General features: G+C 42.6%; 1 protein-coding gene across 1 annotated transcript in view; it reads left to right on the plus strand.

The window, feature by feature from the left end:
• The window catches only part of KLKB1 (kallikrein B1), a 74,267-nt gene that overhangs the window by 20,662 nt on the left and 28,952 nt on the right, over nt 1-24,653 (plus strand). Inside the window, exons 7-11 of the mRNA XM_044290670.1 lie at nt 4,849-5,008; nt 5,842-5,951; nt 6,042-6,195; nt 8,677-8,789; nt 10,532-10,706. Coding sequence (XP_044146605.1) covers nt 4,849-5,008; nt 5,842-5,951; nt 6,042-6,195; nt 8,677-8,789; nt 10,532-10,706 — 712 coding nt within the window. The remainder of the gene's footprint in view (nt 1-4,848; nt 5,009-5,841; nt 5,952-6,041; nt 6,196-8,676; nt 8,790-10,531; nt 10,707-24,653) is intronic.

Consider the following 24,653-nt stretch of genomic DNA (forward strand, 5'->3'; position numbering starts at 1 on the left):
TGCCATTCTTCTGTGCAGATCCTCTCAAGTGCTAGTTTCAGACGAGCAAGTTCAACGTGAGAAACACGCTGCGTGTATATGCATGTTTATATACAGGTCCTTCTCAAAAAATTAGCATATTGTGATAAAGTTCATTATTTTCTGTAATGTACTGATAAACATTAGACTTTCATATATTTTAGATTCATTACACACCAACTGAAGTAGTTCAAGCCTTTTATTGTTTTAATATTGATGATTTTGGCATACAGCTCATGAAAACCCAAAATTCCTATCTAAAAAAATTAGCATATTTCATCCGACCAATAAAAGAAAAGTGTTTTTAATACAAAAAAAGTCAACCTTCAAATAATTATGTTCAGTTATGCACTCAATACTTGGTCGGGAATCCTTTTGCAGAAATGACTGCTTCAATGCGGCGTGGCATGGAGGCAATAAGCCTGTGGCACTGCTGAGGTGTTATGGAGGCCCAGGATGCTTCGATAGCGGCCTTAAGCTCATCCAGAGTGTTGGGTCTTGCGTCTCTCAACTTTCTCTTCCCAATATCCCACAGATTCTCTATAGGGTTCAGGTCAGGAGAGTTGGCAGGCCACATGAGCACAGTAATACCATGGTCAGTAAACCATTTACCAGTGGTTTTGGCACTGTGAGCAGGTGCCAGGTTGTGCTGAAAAATGAAATCTTCATCTCCATAAAGCTTTTCAGCAGATGGAAGCATGAAGTGCTCCAAAATCTCCTGATAGCTAGCTGCATTGACCCTGCCCTTGATAAAACACAGTGGACCAACACCAGCAGCTGACATGGCACCCCAGACCATCACTGACTGTGGGGACCTGACACTGGACTTCAGGCATTTTGGCATTTCCCTCTCTCCAGTCTTCCTCCAGATTCTGGCACCTTGATTTCCGAATGACATGCAACAGTCCAGTGCTGCTTCTCTGTAGCCCAGGTCAGGCGCTTCTGCCGCTGTTTCTGGTTCAAAAGTGGCTTGACCTGGGGAATGTGGCACCTGTAGCCCATTTCCTGCACACGCCTGTACACAGTGGCTCTGGATATTTCTACTCCAGACTCAGTCCACTGCTTCCGCAGGTCCCCCAAGGTCTGGAATCGGTCCTTCTCCACAATCTTCCTCAGGGTCCGGTCACCTCTTCTCGTTGTGCAGCGTTTTCTGCCACACTTTTTTCCTTTTTCCTTCCCACAGACTTCCCACTGAGGTGCCTTGATACAGCACTCTGGGAACAGCCTATTCGTTCAGAAATTTATTTCTGTGTCTTACCCTCTTGCTTGAGGGTGTCAATGATGGCCTTCTGGACAGCAGTCAGGTCGGCAGTCTTACCCATGATTGCGGTTTTGAGTAATGAACCAGGCTGGGAGTTTTTAAAAGCCTCAGGAATATTTTGCAGGTGTTTAGAGTTAATTAGTTGATTCAGATGATTAGGTTAATAGCTAGTTTAGAGAACCTTTTCGTGATATGCTAATTTTTTGAGATAGGAATTTGGGGTTTTCATGAGCTGTATGCCAAAATCCTCAATATTAAAACAATAAAAGGCTTGAACTACTTCAGTTGGTGTGTAATGAATCTAAAATATATGAAAGTCTAATGTTTATCAGTACATTACAGAAAATAATTAATTTTATCACAATATGCTAATTTTTTTAGAAGGACCTGTATGTATATATACACTGCCTGTCCCCAAAAAAAGTTGCAACCTGGATTTAACTAAGCAAATAGTTATGAGCCTCCTATTGGATAATTACTGCATGGACGATTATCTTTCAGCTGGCAACAAGTTATTTAACCCCAACTGCTGCAATGAGTTGCTTCTCATTTTTTTTAACAACCATGTCGAAAGACACATCTCGGGGTCGTGGAAAAGATGTTATTCTGTTTGAGACGAGTCAAGTCATTCGCATGTATCAAGCAGAGAAAACATCTAAGGAGATTGCAGAAACTTCTAAAATTGGGTTAAGAACTGTCCAACGCATTATGAAAAACTGGAAGGATATTGAGGACCCATCGTATTCAAGGAAGAAATGTGGTGGGAACAAAATCCTGAATGATCAGGAATTCAGGAAGTAAGACAATGAAGAAAATCCGCAGCACTCCTTGAAGAAAAAAATGTGCTCTTTATTCACACATATCAAATGTTGACAACGTTTTAGTTCTCTCACAGAACCTTTCTCAAGTCAGGTCTGAGAAAGGTTCTGACTTGAGAAAGGTTCTGTGAGAGAACCGAAACGTTGTCAACATTTGATATGTGTGAATAAAGAGCACATTTTATTCTTCAATGAGTGCTGCGGATTTTCTACATTTTTTATATATATATATATATATATATATATATATTTAAAAAAAGGAACGTGATGGCGGGTGATGACTGGAAAATAGAAACTGGCGGGTACTAGGTCCAGGGATATAGCTGCTTACCCCATATAAATAGAGAAGAAAACTGGACAGCACTCCAAGTAAAAAAGCTAATGGTGTTTATTCACCCATGTGGAAGGCAACGTTTCAGCTCATACAAAGAGCCTTTCTCAATGCTTGAGAAAGGCTCTTTGTATGAGCTGAAACGTTGCCTTCCACATGGGTGAATAAACACCATTTGCTTTTTTACTTGGAGTGCTGTCCGGCCGGTCTCGGTCTCTCGGTCTCTCTCTCTCTCTATATATATATATATATATACACACACACACACACACACACACACACATTATATATCACAAAAGTGAGTACACCCCTCACATTTTTGTAAATATTTTATTATATGTTTTCATGGGATACCACTGAAGATATTACACTTTGATACAATTTAAAGTAGTCAGTGTACACAGCAGAATTCAAACATGATAACGACCCCAAACATATCTCCAAGACGACCACTGCCTTGCTAAAGAAACTGAGGGTAAAGGTGCTGGACTAGCCAAGCATGTCTCGAGATCTAAACCCTACTGAGCATCTTTGGGGCATCCTCAGACGAAATGTGCAGAAGCGCAAGGTTTCTAACATCCATCCGCTCCATGTTGTCATCAGGAGTGGAAGAAGATTCCAGTGGCAACCTGTGAAGCTCTAGTGAACTCCATGCCCAAATGAGTTAAGGCAGTGCTGGAAAATAATATTGACACTTTGGGCACAATTTGGCGGCTTAGACATTAATAGCTGTGTGCTGAGTTATTTTGAGGGCAAACCAAATTTATACGGTTATACAAGCTGTACACGGACTACTTTGCATTGTATCAAAGTGTCACATCTTCAGTGTTGAACCATGAAAAGATATAACATATTTACAAAAATGTGAGGGGTGGACTAACTTTTGTGAGATACTTTATATGTATTAGATTTAATAGGAGTTAGCGCCAATGACAAAATTCTCTCTATTATTGCCAGCCACATAAATTAATTCCCCCTCTTAGTTCAAGTCACAATTTTGCCCTTAAGTTGAATTATTTCTTTTTCCATCTATAGAACTGTATGAGGACTTGTTTTATTTTATTTTTTTCAGAATGTGCTGTAGATTTAAGTGGTTCCATTTTAGAGTGTATACAGCATACGTAAGTAACCCTCTATAGTGGCACCAGTATTAAAAATGGCCACAATTATATTCCTTTTAGTGTCCCAGTATTAAAAATGCCCCTAATAATAATGTTTTTATAGTACTCCTAGTATTAAAAATGTCCCCTTTGTGTCCTTAGTAATGCCGCTGTACAGTGTCCCCAGTATTAAAAATGCCCCTAGTACCCCCATTATTGCCCCCTATAGTGACCCAGTTTTAAAAATACCCTGTATATGCCCCTATAATGCCAACCATATTAAAAAATGCTCCCAATACTCATAGTAATGCCCTCTAAAGTGCTCTTATGCTCTGCAAGTGAGCAAGTAAAATAAAATAAAATTGTCCCATTCCACACTGCTATCTGAACTGCTGGATAGAAGCCTCTACCTGCATTCTAGCACAGGCAGTCATGATGATGTCATCGAATTGACTGTGTCCTGGTGCAGACAGTCATGGTGGTGTCATCGTGCCACCTGAGACTCAGTGCAGGTTGTCATGATGATGTCACTGGTTTGTGACTGCCTGGGCTAGGTAAAACCTCACAGGCTTTAGGCCAGGCTTAGTGGCCTGTGGCTTACGAGAGTTAACAGCAAGGCAGGGAACTATTAACTTCTGTATCCTACAGTTGAATTAAGGAGGGCAACCTATGATCGCTGGCTGTCTCCAGCTTTCAGATGTGATGGCATTGACCCACCGGTAATTTTACCCATAGGGTCCCCGGCCAGTCCACCCCTACATGCTGTAATGCTAGCCTTGACCTATTTAGCCTAATTAGGACATGTAACATACTGTATCAAAGCTAACAAATGTGAATAAGAAATCTATTTGGATAATGCTGTATGATTACTAGGGTAATTTACTAGGATTTAAAAGTAAAAATAATATTATAACAATTTTTTACAGTATAAGCCTAGAATTTTCCAAATAATAGAATATTTTGAGGGAAAATTATCAAAGTCTGGCATTTTATGTTGGCCTTTAAGAAGATGTGCTTAACTAATGATGAGGCACATGCCTTGCCATAAATCTTTTCAGATTGACCATGTTGTGCAGCAGAGATATGAACATACAAAGACGTATCATTGTAAAACTGCATAGGAACATTTTGGTGGAAAATATTGCAAATGAAATTCTACTGAATTCAAATTCAAAATCAAATTCAATTAATTAAAATACAAAAACAGCAGGAAAAGAAGGTGGTCAAAATGGACAGAAACGCGGTCTAGATCAATGTGGACTTCTCACTTTTTTTTATTTCATTTGTACTTTGTATGTTTTTGTCTCATTGTATCTTTAGATTGCCAAAGAGATATTTTTCAGGAAATGGAATTTTCTGGGGAAAGTCTTACAAGTGTTATTGCACCTAGTGTGCATATGTGTCAGAAGATTTGTACATTCTACCCAAACTGCTTATTTTTTACCTATGTAACAAAGGACTCAGCAGAAGTAAATCAAAGGTTAGTGGCAATTTTAATGGAGAACCAACAATGGTGGAAGACAAAGGATGCAAAGAACAATTAATTTCTTAATATATATTTATAATGATCACAGCTTGTATTTTCTGATCCCTGCCATATATGTAGATTAAAATAAAAAAAAAAAAAAAACTGGCTATCAATGCCATTAGAAACAGCTTTCAATAAATCACTTAACTGGACAAACCCTTTAAGTTTAGCAAAGAGAGCATCACTGAACACATTAGACTTTGTGTATGAACATACACTGGAAAAATGAGCACTTGTATTCTGTTAATTAATATTGAGCTATGCAGTTATTGAATGGATCTTCCGCTCATTGTTAAAGGACATATCCAGGTTCCAGATTTTGATGACCAATCTTTGAGATGTCATCAATATCAGATTGCTGGGGGTCCAACGCCTGGCATCCCCACTAATTAAATGTTCCCTGCAGCCTCCGACACCGGAACTACCACTTTAAATGGAGCCGGAAGCACACTCCCTTCAAAGTGTAGTGGCCATGTGGTTTACTGCAGCTCAGCTCTCATTCACTTGGATTCCAGAGGATAGGTCATCAATATCTGGAGTCTGGAAAAACCCTTTAAATATTTGGGCAATCGACAAGAATTTGCATTTACAAAGTTATATGCTGCATAATATTAAATAATAAGCTAACTTATTGTCTTCCCGTGAAAAGAGACTACAGAATCCGATATGTAAAAGCTTAGGTATTTGGTTGTAGATTAACTCTCTATGCTATAGGTTGTTAGGATATACACTGTATTGCATGATTATAATACCTGTAATAATTGATTACACTATGTTTGCTTTAGAAATCGCTGTTACCTAAAGACGTCAAAAACTTCAAAACCAAATGATGTACGTTACATAGACAATGTTGCATCAGGATTTAGCCTCCTGCCATGTAAAACATCACTTTCAGGTAAAAAAAAAAAAACAATGGAAAAAAATTACAGAACTATAGATAAAGCTGTGAACTGATTGTATTATTAATTCTATTTCCTCGCTGTAGTATGTCCATTACCAATCCTAAATGATACCGTCTTTCTTGGCACTGACCTTCATGTTGGGGAAGTTAACGGGGAGAAAGATTGTCAGCAACTCTGCACAAATAACATCCGATGCCAGTTCTTTACCTACAGACCTCATGAATGCAACCAGAAGAAGTAAGGTTATAGGCCAATCCCTATATACTCTGTACAATATGGGTTGTTGGGGTTGTAATTATTGTTGATCGAGCACCATAGTACTCAGGTGCTCGGGCCGGACATATCGGGATGCTCGTATGCTCTACCGAACACCCAAGTGTAATGGAAGTCAATGGGAGAACCCGAGCATTAAACCAGGCACCCCCTACTCTGAAGAAGGAAGGGTCTCTGGTTCATAGGAAAAGGTCAGAAATTGATGGAAACACCACCGAAATGGTTCGGGAACGGCATAGGGAGGATGTCTGGATGCATCTTGTACTCCCAGGTCCCTGCTTGGAATGATGTTGTCCGAGTAGTACGCCACTTTTACAGACTGACAATAATGCTCACAAAACCAAAGATAAAATCGATTTTAGAGGAAACATTGTTAGGAAGCGGATACCGTCTACGTAAAAATTACATTGTATATCACAGATACATTTTTGAAGCGCACACGTTACACTGCAGATGTGGCCCTGGTAAGGTCACTTTCAGAAGCAGACACTTTCTATGGAGAAATTACAGTGTATGTCACCGAATTTTTTTTGAAGCGCACACATTACACTGCAGATGTGGCCCTGGTAGGGTTACTGTCAGAAGTGGACACCGTCTATGGAAAAATTACATTGTATGTCACAGATAAATTTTTGAAGCGCACACGTTACACTGCAGATGTGGCCCTGGTAAGGTCACTGTCAGAAGCGGACACTGTCTACGGAAAAATTACAATGTATGTCACAGAAATTTTTTGGAAGCGCATACATTACACTGCAGATGTGGCCCTGGTAAAGTCACTGCTAGAAGCGGACACCTTCTACGGAAAAATTACATTGTATGTCACAGAAAATGTTTTGAAGCGCACACATTACACTGCAGATGCGGCCCTGGTATGGTCACTGTTAGAAGCGGAGACCGTCTACGGAAAAATTTCATTGTATATCACAGAAATTTATTTTAAGTGCACACGTTACACTGCAGATGTGGCCCTGGTAAGGTCACTGTCAGAAGCGGACAACGTCTAAGGAAAAAGTACACTGGATATCACTGATATTTTTGGGATGCACACACTTTACACTGGAGATGTGGCGCAGCTAATCTCCCTTTCCACAGCTGACACCGTCTATTGAAAAAGTACAATGGATGTCACAGATAGTTTTTGGATGCGCACACTTTACACTGGAGATGTTGCACGGATAATTTAACTGTCTGCAGCTGACACCGTCTACGGAAAATGTACACTGGATGTCGCTGATATTTTAGGGATGCGCACACTTTACACTGGAGATGTGGCACGGATAATTTAGCTGTCCGCAGCGGACACCATCTACGGAAAAATGACACTGGATGTCACAGATAATTTTTGAATGTGCACACTTTACACAGGAGATGTGGCACAAATAATTTAACTGTCCGCAGCAGACACCATCTACGGAAAAAGTACACTGGATGTCACTGATATTTTGGGATGCGCTAATCTCACTGTCCGCAGCGGACACCATGTATTGAAAAAGTACACTGCATGTCACAGATATTTTTTGAATGCGCACACTTTACACTGGAGATGTGGCACAGCTGATCTCACTGTCCGCAGCAGACACCGTCTATGGAAAAAGTACACTGGATGTCACGGTTATTTTAGGGATGCGCACACTTTACACAGGAGATGTGGCGTGAATAATTTAACTGTCTGCAGCGGCCTATTACACGGTATTTAGCGCAGGATGTGCTAAAAATATATATTGCTGCAGTCACACACAATAGTCCTTAAAAGGACTTTTGGGTCTCTGAATAGTTTTTTGTATAAAAATCTTCCTATTACACTCCCTACACTGTCTGTCCCTTCCTATGCACAGCTCTCCCTAACACTGATCAATTTGGCGCTGGTTGCGCTTCAAACATATATTGCTGCTGTCACACACAATAGTCCATACAAGAACTTTTGAGTCTCTGAAACGTTTTTGTACAAAAAAAAATATTCACACTCCCTACACTGTCTGTCCCTTCCTATGCTCAGCTCTCCCTGACTTCGAATGAGCCGAACATGTGTCATCGGGTGCTATATAGCACCTGATGACACGTTTCAGCCAGCCAATCACTGTAATGCCAGTAGCCAACATGACTACTGGCATTACAGTGAGAACAGTACTTACCTGCACGTTTATTGGCTGCGTAGCAGCCAAGAAACATGCGGGGAGGAGACTCGAGCATGGTGCTCGAGCACATGCGGTACTCGGCCGAGTACCGCCATGTGCCGAGCATCAAGATGCTCAAGCCGAATAGGTGTTCGGCCGAGCATGCTCGATCATCACTAGTTGTAATTCATCAATATATAAGCATCCAATTGTCCATTTCTTTAATTTGAGGTATGTCATAGTATTTAATTTATTTAGTCATGTGGGCATGTATAATAGCATTTGTGCAAATGGACACCATCATATAAATGGATTTGTTCTTCTACAGGTGCAAATGCCACTTGAGGATGTCATCCAATGGCCTGCCAACTGCTATAGAACATGGGAAAGGAGGGACTTCAGGGTTCTCTCTGAGAGTCTGTAAAACTAAAACAGTTGGAGGTAAAGGGAGTATATTCTATAAGAAAATATGAATTCAGCTCTATATACACGCACCTTCTGCCATATATTATTGAATTCATTTTCTGTAAACTTTGAAAGTCTTTATTTCTGCATCCTACATCTAAATCTTCAAAATGTCTGTGTTTTTTTTTTCATGTATAATTTAATTCCAACTATCATTCCTAACATCTGAGGTGCATGTACAGCTGATGCTGGTTCTTTAAAGATTGTGCCCACTCCAGAGCGGGTTGAGCATAATAGTCACCGGGATTCTGCTGTTTCACAAAGCAGAAACCTGGGGCTAATGTTTGAGATTGGCAATAATGCAAAATATTAAGAAAAGTAATAATAATAATAATAATAATAATAATAATAAAAAAATAATATTCAAATAACCCCCTTTCCCCATAATAAAAATAAATACACAATTAAAAATAAATATCAATTGCACCATCGCATCCCAAAACACCTGTACTATTAAAATGTGAATGTATTTATCCTGTACCATGAATGTTGTTTTTTGTTGTTGTTTAACCTCCCCCAAAAAATTATAGAAGAAATTATCAAAAAAGCTTACACACTCCACACACACTGAACTACACATCTCCCCACAAAAAAATGAGCTCTCACACAGCTCCATAGATGGAAATATAAAAAAGTTATGGGGGTTAGAATATGGTGATGCATGCTAGAGTTAAAAAAAAATTCTGTATTAAAACAAAATAAAAACTATAGAAATATGGTATTGTTTAAATTGTACTGAGCAATAAAGTGAACTGTTCAGTTTTACTGCATAGGGAACACTGTAAAAAAAAAAAAAAAAAAAAAAAAAAAATATGTGGCAGATTACCTTTTTTTCCAATTACACTCCATTTGGATTTTTCCAGCTTCCCACTATATCATATGCATAAAAATGGCACCAATAGAAAGTACAACTTGTCCTGCAAAAAACAAAACAGCATATATATGTGATTACTAAGGGTACTTTCACACTTGCGGCAGGACGGATCCGACAGGCTGTTCACCATGTCGGATCCGTCCTACGGCTATTTCGCCGTGCCACCGGACCGCCGCTCCGTCCCCATTGACTATAATGGGGACGGGGGCGGAGCTCTGGCGCAGCACGAAGAAAGGCCGCCGGGCTAAAATTACTGCATGTCAGGCTTTTTAGTCCGGCGGCTTTCTCCGTAGCTCCGCCCCCGTCCCCATTATAGTCAATGGGGACGGAGCGGCGGTCCGCGGGCACGGCGAAATAGCTGCAGGACGGATCCGACATGGTGAACAGCCTGTCGGATCCGTCCTGCCGCAAGTGTGAAACTAGCCTTAAAGACACAAGGTATAGCAGCAATCTATCTGTGCGTATTAACAAGAAATTTAGTGTCAAGCCTCAATCGTCGGTTTATGTACTGTATATTCAGTTTCCACATGGCTGGAATTTCATTATTTTTTTGATTGTTAAATGTAATTAAACCAGTATATATATGTGACTACTACAATAAACAAGGCATAGCAGCAAACCTACCTGTGCGTAATTAAGCTTCAAGCCTCAATCATCCATTTGCTTATATTCCGTCATAATAGAAGTCTATGGCCTGCACACTTTTGCATTATTTTTTCCCAAGGTATAAGTTAAACATGGGACAAATCATGATGTAAATAGTCCCCTAAAATGTGCCTCAAACATATAAAGACAAAAAAAATTTATAAATGAAACTTACTCATTACTTTTTACTCATTTCCAGGATGTGGTAAACCTGTTGATCAGGAGAGCAGAATTGTAGGTGGCAGTAACAGCTCTCTTGGAGAATGGCCATGGCAAGTGAGCATGCATCTTAAATTATCCTCTAACAGACATGTGTGTGGTGGATCTCTTATCAGTAACCAATGGATTCTCACTGCAGCCCACTGTGTTGTCCAGTAAGTATGCAAAAGTATACCTTCAAATCTGAAGTCTCTCTGTTTCCCAGTTGCATCCCAAAAAAAAAAAAAACTGAAGGAATCTCTTTTGTCTCACCAATTATCTCACATTCAGCTTGTTATCCTCTGCTCCACGCTACTTAAAAATCTGTTTAGTCACCTCCTCCCATGACGCACGTTTGCAAATGCGTCTATAGTAATTATATAAGGCCTTTCTTAAAAATTTGGCTAGGCTGCTTCACTGAAACTTACAAAAAAATTATTTCACACTCTAATTACTTTTCATTGTAAGTAGCGGGCGCAATGACGGGGAACTGTGATTGCACTGCCCCCCGTTATTGAACCCCTCATGTGCCATGTTCAGCACTTATCACGGCATCTGAGATTAATATTGACGCTTTTCAGGGATTAATAATTAAAAAATGACAATTATACTTACCCATACCTTATCCCTTTGAGCATGAAGAGGCCACCAAGGACATCTTGCTTGAAGATCCAGAGCGAAATCACGGGCGGTGCATGTTGACATCATCATGCTCGCCAGAGTAGTGACATCATACGTCACCGCACACAAGGTTTTGTGCAGCCTCTTTGCGCTCAATGGATGAGGTGAGTATGATTTTTTTTATTTTTTAACATTTCAGGGGAAATTAATTCGTTAGCACGAAGCACGAGGAAATTCGGCTTTGCGGCAAATCAAATTTTCTCTGAAATTCGGATCAAAGTTCACTTTGGATATTTTGATTCGCTTAATGCTAATAGAGTTGAGAGAACACCTGGATGTTCAGGTTCGACGGGTTCGGCCGAACTTCAGAAAAAAGTTCGAGTTCGGGACCCGAACTTGACCCCGAACCCCATTGAAGTCAATATGGACCCGAACTTTTGAGCACTAAAATGGCTGTAAAAATGTCATGGAAAGGGCTAGAGGGCTGCAAATGGTGTCAAAATGTGGTTAACAGCATGGCAAACAAATGTGGATAGGGAAATTACTTTAAATAACATAAAATACGTAAAAAATAAAAAAAAGTCTTGATCTAGGAGGACCAGATCCATATGGAGTAGGAGGTTGAGGAGGCGGTGGATGTGGCGGTGTAGGTGGAAGCGGCAGTGGAGGAGGAGGTAGACTACACAGATTTTTGGTTTTAAATTTTATTTTTAAAATTAGGGTACACCCCAAAATATTGGGAAATATAACCTGTGATAACCCCCTCCAGTCATGCTAAACACACGTTCAGACAATACACTGGCTGCAGGGCAGGCCAGCCCCTCCAAGGGGTAAAGGGCAAGCTCAGGCCATGTGCCCAATTTGAAGACCAAGAAGTTGCAGGGGCTGACCCCTGTCAGTCAGTTCGTGTAGGTGTGTGCACACTTATTGCCCCACCATGTCGCACGTCCACGTAATGTTCACAATCCAATTTGATATCTGCTCTATCAACTTGCGATGTTCTTTTATGCGCCTACCATGGTGATCACGGGTGGCGGGGAATCAGGGTTCCAGGCCAGAGAGGGAGCGTGAGAAAGAGAGACCACATCCAAGGGAGGATTAATTTTTTCAAATTTAAAATTAGAGTTGAAATATGAGAGAAATTATTAAAGCATAAAAGTGTGACAACTTTTCAAAGTTTAAGGATTGAATGAAAGGATATGGTGCGCATTAATTACTGAATAATATATTACATTTTATTCCCTGTCACCTATGCATAGCAGGTGTTTATTCACGTCTAAAATTGTATAATGTCAACCCAAGAATGTAACAGAAAAATTATTGAAATTTTTTTAAGCTGTCAACTAGGTAGAGGAGGGGTATATTACACCCAAAAATTGGTGAATTTCACCAAAAAATGTAACCGACAATTTGTTTGTTTTTTCGGTCTACTAGGTATAGCAGTGGTACTATACACCCAAAGATTTGTTAATTTCACCATAAAATGTAACTGACAATTATAATTTTTTTTTACCGGTCCACTAGGTATAGCAGTGGTACTATACACACCAAAATGGGGGAATTTCACCCTAAAATGTAAATGACAATTTATTTTCTTTTTTAACCGGCCTACTAGGTATAGCAGTGGTACTATACACCCAAAACTTGGTTAATTTCACCCGAAAAAGTAAATGACAATTTTTATTTTTTTGTTTAACCTGTCTACTAGGTATAGCAGAGGTACTATACACCCAAAAATTTGTTAATTTCACCATAAAATGTAACTTACAATTTTTTTATTTTATTTTTACCGGTCCACTAGGTATAGCAGTGGTACTATACACCCAAAAATTGGTGAATTTCACCGAAAATGTAAATGACAAAGTAGTGAAATGATATAAAATAAAACACGTACAAAAAAAATATATGGATTTATGAGGTGGAGTTCCATATGGAGTAGGAGTTTGAGGAGGCAGTGGACGTAGCAGAGTAGGTGGAAGTGGCGGTGGAGGACGAGATAGCCAACACAGGTTTTTCGTTTTAATTTAATTTAGTAAAATTAAGGTACACTCCAAAAGAGTGTGAAAGATCCAAAATACAAACATGAGCAATTGCGCTGAGTATAACAATGGTTGCTTAGTGCCGGTATACATGTTTATTCTGCACAAGGTACGGACAAGTCCTGAGGGATCCATGACTGGTTCATTTTAATAAACGTGAGCTTGTCCACATTGGCTGTGGACAGGCGGCTGCCCTTGTCTGTGATGACGCCCCCTGCCGTGCTAAACACAAGTTCTAATAATTGTCAGTTACATTTTACAGCACCTCCAAGGCTTAAAGGGCAAGCTCAGGCCATGTGCCCAATTTGGAGACCCAGAAGATGAAGGGGGCAGACCCGTCATTCAGTACGTGTAGGCGTGTGCACACATACTGCTCCACTATGTTTGTGAAATGCTGCCTCCTGCTAAGACGTTCCATATCAGATGGTGGTGCTGGTTGTTGTGGCGTCCTGACAAAGCTTTTCCACATTTCTGCCATGCTAACCCTGCCTTCTGAGGTGCTGGCGGTGCCCCAGCTGCATTAGCGACCTCTTTCTCGTCCTCTTCCTTCGCCTTGTGCTTCCACTGTGCCCCCGCTGTCAGGTGGAAATGCCACCAGCAGTGCGTCTACCAGCGTGGGCTTGTACTCGCGCATCTTACGATCACGCTCCAGTGATGGAATTAAGGACAGTACATTGTCCTTGCAACGGGGATCCAGCAGCGTGGCCACCCAGTAATCAGCACAAGTTAGAATGTGGGCAACTCGGCGGTCGTTGCGGAGACACTGCAGCATGTAATCACTCATGTGTGCCAGGCTGCCCAGAGGCAACGAAAAGCTGTCCTCTGTGGGAGGTGTATCGTCTGTGTCTTCTGTATCCCCCCATCCACGCACCAGTGATGGCCATGAGCTGGTCTGGGTGCCACCCTGCTGTGAACATGGTTCCTCCTCCTCCATCTCCTCATCCTCATCCTCCAGAACTCTGCCCTGGCAGGACAATTGTGTACCTTGGGTTTCTGGGTGCAGGAACCCACACTCGGAGCTACTTGGGAATGACTGGCCAGAAACCCTACGAAATGATCCCTTTTCCTCCTCCTCCTCCTCCTCCTGTGCCACAACCTCTTCCATCATCGCCAGGAGCGTTTTTTCAAGGAGGCATAGAAGTGGGATAGTAATGCTGAGAATGGCGTTATCGGCACTGGCCATGTTGGCGGAGTACTCGAAACAGATCAACAAGTAACACAGGTCTCGCATGGAGGACCAGTCATTGGTGGTGAAGTGGTGCTGTTCCGCCGAGCGACTCACCGGTGCGTGCTGCAGCTTAAACTCCACTATCGCCTGCTGCTGCTCGCACAGTCTGGCCAGCATGTGCAGGGTGGCGTTCCACCTTGGGGGGACGTCGCATATGAGGCGGTGAGCGGGAAGGCCGAAGTTACGCTGAAGCGCTGACAGGCGAGCAGCAGCAGGGTGAGAACACCGAAAGCGTGCACAGACGGCCCACACTTTATGCAGCAGCTCTGAAATGTTGGGGTAATTTTTAAGGAATCTCTGCACCCCAAAATTCAGCACATGCACCAGGCAAAGGATGTGCGTCAAACCGGCTAGTCCCAGAGCTGCTACGAGATTTTGCCCATTATCGCACACCACCAGGCCAGGCTTGAGGCTGACTGACACAAACCACTCATCGGTCTGTTGTTCAAGGCCTGTCTACAGCTCCTGCGCGGTGTGGGGTTTGTCCCCCAAACAGATAAGTTTTAAAACTGCCTGCTGTCGTTTACCCCTAGCTGTGCTGAAGTTGGTGGTGAAGGTGTTACGCTGACTGGATGAGGAGCTGGTAGAGGATAAGGAAGCAGAGTAGGAGGAGGAAGCAACAGTTGGCAAACTGAAGCACCCTGCAATCCTCGGTGGTGGAAGGAGATGCGCCAAACTGCTATCCGCCTCAGGCCCAGCCGCCACTGCATTTACCCAGTGTGCTGTTATGGAGATATAACGGCCCTGACCGTGCTTACTGGTCCATGTATCCATAGTCAGGTGTACCTTGCCACAGATGGCGTTGCGCAGTGCACACCTGATTTTGTCCCCTACTTGGTTGTGAAGGGAAGGGATGGCTCGCCTTGAAAAGTAGTGGCGGCTGAGCATGACGTACTGTGGGACAGCCACCGCCATAAGGCCTTTAAAACTATCTGTCTCCACCAGACAGAATGATAGCATTTCAAAGGCAAGTAATTTAGAAATGCTGGCATTCAGGGCTAGGGATCGCGGGTGGGTAGGGGGGTACGTCCTCTTCCTCTCCAGCGTTTGGGATATATAGAGCTGAACGCTTCCGTGGGACATTGTGGCGATGCTTGGTGATCCAAGTGTTGGTGTTGCTGGCAGATCCTCTGTTTGCGGGGTGCCAGGTGGCACTTTCACTCCAGAGGTGGATGAAGAGGCCGAGACTGCAGCAGAAGAGGAAGCAGGAGGAGCCAGAGACCTTTCTTGGTTTTTGAGGTGTCTACTCCACTGCAGCTCGTGCTTTGCAGTTAAATGCCTGGTCATGCAGATTGTGCTCAGGTTGAGAGCGTTTATGCCTCGCTTCAGGCTCTCATTGCACAGCGTGCAAACCACTTGTGTCTTGTCGTCTGAACTTGTGTCTTGTCTGAAGAACTGCCACGCCAGGGAACTCCTTGGAGCTGGCTTTAGTGTGATCGGTCCCATGCTGCGGTAGGCAGTAGGAGGCGTACTGTCTAGAGGACAGCCGCTCCGCTTTTGCGCCCTGCTCCCTCTTTTGCTGTGCTGGTGGCTCTGTGCGACCACCGCCTCTTCCTCTGAACTACATAGGTCACTCGCATGACCTTGATTCCATGTGTCTTTTGGCAAAGTTCCATTTGTCAGCAGCAGTCACAAGCAGGCTTATACAAATGGCAGGCACAATGTTCTTGCAAGATACTCAGAGGGTTAAAAACTTACAGATCAGGCTGCACTTTTCCTCAGAATTCTGTCTGTCTTTATCCCAAGGCCCGTATGCCCTATTGCTGGCTTTATCCTTGGTAGGGGAAACTTCCTCAGGTATATATATCCTTGCTTTAAGTAAAATCCTTCTGCCCTTCAGCTCTCAGGTTGGCTGGAAACACTTTGGCTCTGCTCTGCTCTGGTTACATGAACTTGGTCCTTCTCTCAGGAGGGACTCCCTTCTCCTGGTGGCAAACTAGAAGCTTGGGCTATCTAGCTGCATGTAAGAAGCTGCTCCTTAGCTAGAGTCCAACCTGACTTCTGACTACACAACTACTCACTTCCCTGAACAGGACCTGACTATTTATACTAGGGTTTCCCTAGCTCCCTCTACTGTCTAGGAGGAGGAACTGCACCCTAACAGGCCTGATACACACATAACAGGAAAACACAAAAATACACATAAAAGCATAACAATATACATTAAAATGGACTGTACAATACAATGCCACTGTTCCTCAGGAGGTGGAGAACAACGTGGCCCAATTGACCCTTGTGTAGTGCCCACATTTACCTAGTGGGACACTACAGATGGCCCTGGGAAACCCTGCTAACAGAGTCATCAAAAAGCAGAAGAGACTGCTGCATGACTTGGGGCTCAAACTGCTTGGCTGATTTGCAAGGGGGTGAGGTGAAAGACTGATGGACATGGGCTGCAGGTGCCAACTGTGGTCTTTCAGCAGGAGACTGTGTGGGAAACAATGTGAAGGAACTGGATCCACTGTGAGCAACCCAATCTACTATCGCCTGTACTTGTTCAGGTTTCACCATTCGTAGAGCAGCATTAGGCCCGACCAAATACCGCTGCAGGTTTTGTCGCCTACTCGCACCTGAGAAAGGAGTTTCACTCGTGCGTGTAGTTGGCACAGATCGACCATGTCCTCTCCCTGCAACAGGAGCTCCACCAGCAACACCACGACCTGGGCCATGTCCCTTATTTGAAGCTCTCCTCATATTTTTTGAATTTAGGATCTTGCCCTAAATGGGTGTTTAATTAATAGTAGAATAGAACGACAGTATATAAAGGGTGTATCTCACACGGCCTGAACCAGACTAGGCCTCAATAAAAGTTTTTTTGCTAAAAATGGCTGTATTTTAAATGCCTGAATCAAATCCCTGTATTTAGAGGGAGTATCTCACAGGGCCTGAACCAGTGTAGGCTGTATTTCAAATGGCTGTATTTCAAATCCCTGAATCAAACCGTTGTATGTAGAGAGAGTATCTCACACGGTCTGAACCAGCGTAGGCCTGAACTAAATATTTCTTTGCCCAAAATGGCTGTATTTCAAATGGCTGTAATTCAAATAGCTGTATTTAAAATCCCTGAATCAAACCCCTGTATTTAGAAGTAGTATCTCACATGGCCTGAAAGAGTGTAGGCCTGAAGTAAATATGTCTTTGCACAAAATGGCTGTATTTCAAATGGCTGTATTTCAAGTCCCTAAATCAAACCCCTGTATGTAGAGGGAGTATCTCACAGGGTCTGAACCAGTGTAGGCCTGAACTAAATATTAATTTGCCCAAAATGGCTGTATTTCAAATCCCTGTATGTAGAGGGAGTATCTCACGGCCTGAGCCAGTGTAGGCCTGAAGTAAATATATCTTTGCACAAAATGGCTGCATTTCAAATGCCTCATTCAAACCCCTGTATGGAGAGGGGGTATCTCACACAGTCTGAACCAGTGTAGGCCTGAAGTAAATATTTATTTGCAAAAAATAGCTGTATTTCAAATGGCTGTATTTCGAATCCCTGTATGTAGAGGTAGTATCTCACAGGGCCTAAACCAGTGTAGACCTGCAGTAAATATATCGTTGCACAAAATGGCTCTATTTCAAATGGCTGTATTTTAAATGGGTGTATTTCAAATCCCTGAATTAAACGAAAATTGAATTATCTTTTCTCAAAATGTCTGTATTTCAAATGGCTGCATTTCAAATGCCTGATTCAAACTCCTGTATGTAGAGGGGGTATCTCACATGGTCTAAACCAGTGTATTTCACTGGTATAACTAATATATGGTATACGTTCCACCTGTCAAAATCAAATCACTGTCGTTTGGAACGCTACATTTCTGTTAAAACTGTTACTTTATTAATCAGAAAAACAAAAGGGAAGGGGGACTAACCTATATTAAAAATTCTAGGACACCATCCATTCAGTATAGGGTCGATATGAGGACCTATGAGCCGCATACACGGTAAATGCAACTGCGGGTGGGGTCACTAGAAATGCCGCAGGCTAGTGCTATACTGCAAGTGAAAGCAGAGGGCCATGGGGCCGTGCTAATTGATTCCACAGAAGTAAGCACTATGGCGCGGTCAGAGTGCTCTGAATCACTGCCAGCTCATGGATCCCTCGACTAAAGTTATGGATAGACTAATCCAGTGATAAACATCTGCCTGCAGAAGCCGATCTCAATTGAATCCATCCGTTCATGTGAAACGGATGTCTAAGAATCGGCCCTGCAGACACGAATCACTGGATCTAAGCTAAGCTGGGTGAAACAGACAGATCTGGATTGCTGTTGCTCATCTACCTGCAGAGGGCTGAGAGCCGCAGACCTCAACTGCAGTGTGAGCGCAAAGCAGATACATATGAACATTAATTCATCCCCACACCACACTCGTGCTAATTGATTCCACAGAAGTAAGCACTATGGCGCGGTCAGAGTGCTCTGAATCACTGCCAGCTCATGGATCCCTCGACTAAAGTTATGGATAGACTAATCCAGTGATAAACATCTGCCTGCAGAAGCCGATCTCAATTGAATCCATCCGTTCATGTGAAACGGATGTCTAAGAATCGGCCCTGCAGACACGAATCACTGGATCTAAGCTAAGCTGGGTGAAACAGACAGATCTGGATTGCTGTTGCTCATCTACCTGCAGAGGGCTGAGAGCCGCAGACCTCAACTGCAGTGTGAGCGCAAAGCAGGTACATATGAACATTGATTTATCCCCACACCACACTCGACGCGTTTCGCCATAAGGCTCGTCAGGAGGGTGTATCTGTGGTTAACAGGATAAATATTCAAAGCTGCTGAGCCTCCGTTACAGAGTGTGTAACGGAGGCTCAGCAGCTTTGAATATTTATCCTGCTTTGCGCTCACACTGCAGTTGAGGTCTGCGGCTCTCAGCCCTCTGCAGGTAGATGAGCAACAGCAATCCAGATCTGTCTGTTTCACCCAGCTTAGCTTAGATCCAGTGATTCGTGTCTGCAGGGCAGATTCTTAGACATCCGTTTCACATGAACGGATGGATTCAATTGAGATCGGCTTCTGCAGGCAGATGTTTATCACTGGATTAGTCTATCCATAACTTTAGTCGAGGGATCCATGAGCTGGCAGTGATTCAGAGCACTCTGACCGCGCCATAGTGCTTACTTCTGTGGAATCAATTAGCACGAGTGTGGTGTGGGGATGAATTAATGTTCATATGTATCTGCTTTGCGCTCACACTGCAGTTGAGGTCTGCGGCTCTCAGCCCTCTGCAGGTAGATGAGCAACAGCAATCCAGATCTGTCTGTTTCACCCAGCTTAGCTTAGATCCAGTGATTCGTGTCTGCAGGGCCGATTCTTAGACATCCGTTTCACATGAACGGATGGATTCAATTGAGATCGGCTTCTGCAGGCAGATGTTTATCACTGGATTAGTCTATCCATAACTTTAGTCGAGGGATCCATGAGCTGGCAGTGATTCAGAGCACTCTGACCGCGCCATAGTGCTTACTTCTGTGGAATCAATTAGCACGGCCCCATGGCCCTCTGCTTTCACTTGCAGTATAGCACTAGCCTGCGGCATTTCTAGTGACCCCACCCGCAGTTGCATTTACCGTGTATGCGGCTCATAGGTCCTCATATCGACCCTATACTGAATGGATGGTGTCCTAGAATTTTTAATATAGGTTAGTCCCCCTTCCCTTTTGTTTTTCTGATTAATAAAGTAACAGTTTAAACCAGTGTATGCCTGAAGTAAATATTTATTTGCCCAAAATGGCTGCATTTCATATCCCTGAATCAAACCCCTTTATGTAGAGGTAGTATCTCACAGGGTCTGAACCAGTGTAGGCCTGAATTAAATATTTATTTGCCAAAAATGGCTGTATTTCAAAAGGCTGTATTTCAAATCCCTGAATCAAAACCCTGTATGTAGAGGGAGTATCTCACAGGGCCTGAACCAGTGTAGGCCTGAATTAAATATTTATTTGCCAAAAATGGCTGTATTTCCAATCCCTGAATCAAACCCCTGTATGTAGAGGGAGTATCTCACAGGGCCTGAACTAAATATTTCTTTGTCCAAAATGGTTGTATTTCAAATGACTGATTCAAACCCCTTTAAGTAGGGGGGGTATCTCACACGGTCTGAACCCGTGTAGGCCTGAAGTAAATATTTATTTGCCCAAAATGGCTGTATTTCAAATGGCTGTATTTCAAATCCCTGAATCAAACCCCTGTATGTAGAGGGAGTATCCCACAGGGCCTGAACCAGTGTAGGCCTGAAGTAAATATATCTTTGTACAAAATGGCTGTATTTCAAATTGCTGTATTTTAAGTCCCTGAATCAAACCCCTGTATGTAGAGGTAGTATCTCACAGGGCCTGAACCAGTGTAGGCCTGAACTAAATATTTCTGTATTTCAAATGGCTGTATTTCAAATGGCTGATTCAAACCCCTGTAAGTAGGTGGGGGGGGGGGGGGGGGGTATCTCACATGGTCTGAACCAGTGTAGGCCTGAAGTAAATATTTATTTGCCCAAAATGGCTGTATTTCAAATCCCTGAATCAAACCCCTGTATGTAGAGGAGTATCTCACAGGGCTTGAGCCAGTGTGGGCCTGAAGTAAATATATCTTTGCACAAAATGGCTGTATTTCAAATTGCTGTATTTCAAATCCCTGAATCAAACCCCTGTATGTAGAGGTAGTATCTCACAGGGCCTGAACCAGTGTAGGCCTGAACTAAATATTTCTTTGCCCAAAATGGCTGTATTTCAAATGGCTGTATTTCAAATCCCTGAATCAAACCCCTATATGTATAGGTAGCATCTTACAGGGCCTGAACCAGTGTAGGCGTGAAGTAAATATATACAGTATTTGCACAAAATGGCTGTATTTCAAATGCCCGATTCAAACCCCTATATGTAGAGGGGGTATTTCACACGGTTTGAACCAGTGTAGGCCTGAAGTAAATATTTATTTGCACAAAATAGCTGTATTTCAAATGGCTGAATTTTAAATCCCTGAATCAAACCCCTGTATGTAGAGGGAGTATCTCACAGGGTCTGAACCAGTGTAGGCCTGAACTAAATATTAATTTTCCCAAAATGGCTGTATTTCAAATGACTGTATTTCAAATCCCTGAATCAAACCCCTGTATGTAGAGGTAGTATCTCACAGGGCCTGAACCAGTGTAGGGCTGAAGTAAATATATCTTTGCACAAAATGGCTGTATTTCAAATGGTTGTATTTCAAATCTCTGAATCAAACCCCTGTATGTAGAGAGAGTATCTCACAGGGCCTGAACCAGTGTAGGCCTGAACTAAATATTTATTTGCCCAATATGGCTATATTTCAAATGACTGTATTTCAAATGCCTGATTCAAACCCCTGTATGTAGAAGTAGTATTTCACATTGCCTGAACCAGTGTAGACCTGAAGTAAATATATCTTTGCCCAAAATGGCTGTATTTCAAATGGCTGTATTTCAAATCCTTGAATCAAACCCCTGTATGTAGAGGTAGTATCTCACAGGGCCTGAACCAGTGTAAGCCTGAAGTAAATCTATCTTTGCACAAAATAGCTGTATTTCAAATCCCTGATTCAAACCCCTGTATGGAGAGGGTGTAACTCACAGGGTCTGAACGAGTGTAGGCCTGAAGTAAATATATCTGCACAAAAAAGCTGTATTTCAAAAGGCTGTATTTCAAATCCCTGAAATGGTTTTTGTCAAAAGTGTGTTTTTCAAACTCTAGAAAATGATGGGTGTATGTATAGCTTAAATTGCACACTGACTAATCCAGATGTTGTAGACTGCCAAAAAAGTGTTTTTTTTGGTAACAGAATATGAAAGCTGTATATAGTAAACTTGAATTTAACATTTCCAGATCTGGAAAATACAGTTTTTTTTTAAAAAAAGTGTGTTTTTCAAACTCCAGAAAATGATGGGTGTATTTCTACCTTAAATTACACACTGACTAATCCAGATGTTGTAGTTTGCCCAAAAAAAATGGTGATTTGCAATGTCCCAAAAGCTCAGATGCAGTGCTGGTGCACTGAGCTTGCATAAGATAGCCACCACCGCCGCCCACCTAACTAACAGAACTCTAAAATTTAGTTTTTTTGGGTCAATGAGCTCAGGGCAGGATAAAATGATTGTGCCCTGCACCCACACAACTATTTCTCTGTAGATCGCTGAGTTAGATTCTCTCCTAGTCTCTCCTTGAAATCACAAGTCCAGTGGATACCTACACTTGTAACAGCAGAGTGACGTGCAGCGCTATGTGACTCAAGCTTATATAGAGCCTGGGTCACATGTTGCTCTGGCCAATCACAGCCATGCCATTAGTAGTCATTGCTGTATGGCCTCTTGGGGCAAGTAGTATGACGATTGTTGATTGGCTGCTGTGCAGCCTTTCAAAAAGCGCCAAGAAAGCGCCGAACACCGAACCCGAACTTTTACGGAAATGTTCGGGGTCCAAAAATCCTAAAGTTCGGTACGGTTCTATTAGGGGTCATCTGTTCTATTCCGCTAAATACTGAATGCACATGAATGTCATCCATATTTTTGGCGGATCCGTGTTTTGCGGACCGCAACATACATACGGTCGTGTGCATGAACCCTTAGGCCTCTTTCACAAGGCAGAGTTTTCCACGCGGGTGAAATGCGTGATGTGAACGCATTGCACCCTCACTGAATTCGGACCCTTTCACTTCAATGGGGCTGTGCAGATGAACAGTGATTTTCATGCATCACTTGTGCGTTGCGTGAAAATCGCAGCATGTTCTATATTCTGCGTTTTTCACGCAACGCAGGCCCCATAGAAATGGGACTGAGTGAAAATCGCAAGCATTTGCAAGCAAATGCGGATGCAGTGCAATTTTCACGCATGGTTGCTAGGAGATGATAGGGATGATTAACCCCGGACCCCATTAAAGTAAATTCACTGTATTATTTTACCTTATAACAGCCAGGAAATAGCCGTTTTTTAACGTAATTCACAGCGAATATATTGGGATCAAACCAAATTTTTCCTGAAATATTCGGCGAATCAAATTTTTTAAGAATTCGCTCATCTGTAATTGTGTGTCATGACAGATCTGTCTTGCTCCGTTTCCCATGCTTGATAGAAAAATGCTGCTTCTATTGGTTTTCTGTCCTTCATGGGAATGCAACCAAATGGAACAGAATGCATTCTGATGCACTCCGTTCCGTTTAGTTCACTTTTGTCCCCATTGACAACGAATGGGGACAAAACTGAAGCTCTGTTATTGAGATATTGCACAACGCGAGATTACGGCGCTCTAGCTTTCTGACGTTGGGGAGCAATGAGGAGATTCTGAGGATGCGGGGCGCTGCTGGGCTCCTTCACGCTAGACTCATCTCAGGGACAGGACTCATCTCAGGTTAATTTGCATATCTATCAAATCGTTTTTTTTACACAATAAAAGCACACAGAGCTATGGGGACTGGATATTGCGGATGTGCTAGTGGCCATGTAGCAGCCCATGTCCTCAGCTCTATACACAAAATCCTGGTGACAGGTTCCCTTTAAGTAGCCTATAGTGTTTGTTTTTTAAAAGAAAGTAAATAATATTTTCCATTTCTTTATTGCTATGGGAAAAAGACAACAATATTAAAGGAAGACCAATATCTCACGTGAGTTCTGTACTATGAATAACAAATTACATCGAAAATCTTTTTCTGTGTATAATTGTAACAACTGTAGGTGGAGACAGAGAAGGACAGTGAACCCAGCCTGTTTTCCGTGCAGAGACGGACAAACAAACACAATACAGAGTAGTATGTAAACAGGTCAAAAACAGTGGGGCTATACAGTACAAACAAGAGACAAAGAGTGGTTAGACGACAAGTCAAGATCAAAACCAGATGAATTATGCAGTACTAAATGAGAGACAGAGAGTGGTCAGAAAACAAGCCATGGGTCCGAAGCACAAGCAATCCAAATAAGCACAGGAGCAAGAACCAGTAACACAGCTAGTGAGTCAAAGACTATCACTGGCACTGGTGTATGGCCAGAAAGGGACTTGAATAGAGCGGCGAGTCCCTGGATCAGAATCTGATAGATCCATGATTCTGTGCTCCATTAGTCAGAAACACTAGCACACAGAAATGGAGCAGCTGAGCAATTGGCCAACTGCTAATCTCCTCCAGCACACGCTCGCTGCAGAGAGAAACAGAACATTACATCCTGTTGCTAAGGATGTGGTTGCATCACCAGGGTGTGTGGCCCAGCAGTACGTCTCTCCCGACACTGCCAT

Source organism: Bufo gargarizans, chromosome 1, assembly GCF_014858855.1.
Source record: "Bufo gargarizans isolate SCDJY-AF-19 chromosome 1, ASM1485885v1, whole genome shotgun sequence".
Lineage (NCBI taxonomy): Eukaryota > Metazoa > Chordata > Amphibia > Anura > Bufonidae > Bufo > Bufo gargarizans.